The 615-nt window shown below is 37.6% G+C and overlaps 1 protein-coding gene across 1 annotated transcript in view; it reads right to left on the bottom strand.

The window, feature by feature from the left end:
* LOC119593854 (guanine nucleotide-binding protein G(I)/G(S)/G(T) subunit beta-1-like) overlaps positions 1-615 on the bottom strand; it is a gene marked incomplete in the record, with an annotated part of 42,289 nt that overhangs the window by 12,799 nt on the left and 28,875 nt on the right. The window contains 1 exon segment of the mRNA XM_037942885.1: positions 89-234. Coding sequence (XP_037798813.1) covers positions 89-234 — 146 coding nt within the window.

Here is a 615-nt window from a genome sequence, read left to right as displayed (position 1 = left end):
TGGTGATGGTAGCAGCAGTCCAACAACAGACAAAAACTATGGTCACCAGCAGGATGGAAGAGAAGATAACACACGTTCTTGTACTCACCTAGAGTCCGACCCCCAGTGCATGGCATATATTTTGGCTAAGTGTCCCCTAAGCGTTCTCCTGGTTCGCATCTGAATTCGGCCAATAGGGTCCATGCCGGATGTGGCTTGGACCAAGGTCGTGTCAAGTGCATTTTTGCGAGCATCCTGGAAAAGAGAGAGAAATAGATAATTAGAAACACTGCTTACAAGAGAAATTCTTAAAATCATAACTCAGTAATAAATTTTATATAAAGGAATCCCTCACTGTATGACCAATGAATGTATGACTTACATCAGTGCTTAATAATTTCTTTACTTCTGTTTGTTTTCTTTAAGTCTTATTTCACAATATTCCTTCCTTTCCTTTAAATAAACTCATGATGCTCTCAATAATTGTTGGAAACAAATGCTCCAGATTTGCTTGAAGATTATTGATTACAAATCTGGCATTACTTTCGAGTGCCAAAACACATACCCTACTTAACACACATAATAATATCAGTATGAAAATGATTCTTATATAGCAAAACATGTCTGTGCAAGGAA

Source organism: Penaeus monodon, chromosome 32 (genome assembly GCF_015228065.2).
Source record: "Penaeus monodon isolate SGIC_2016 chromosome 32, NSTDA_Pmon_1, whole genome shotgun sequence".
Taxonomy (NCBI): Eukaryota; Metazoa; Arthropoda; class Malacostraca; order Decapoda; family Penaeidae; genus Penaeus; species Penaeus monodon.
The sequence above is the reverse complement of the archived record's forward strand: the minus strand, read 5'-3'. Positions and strand labels throughout refer to the sequence as shown.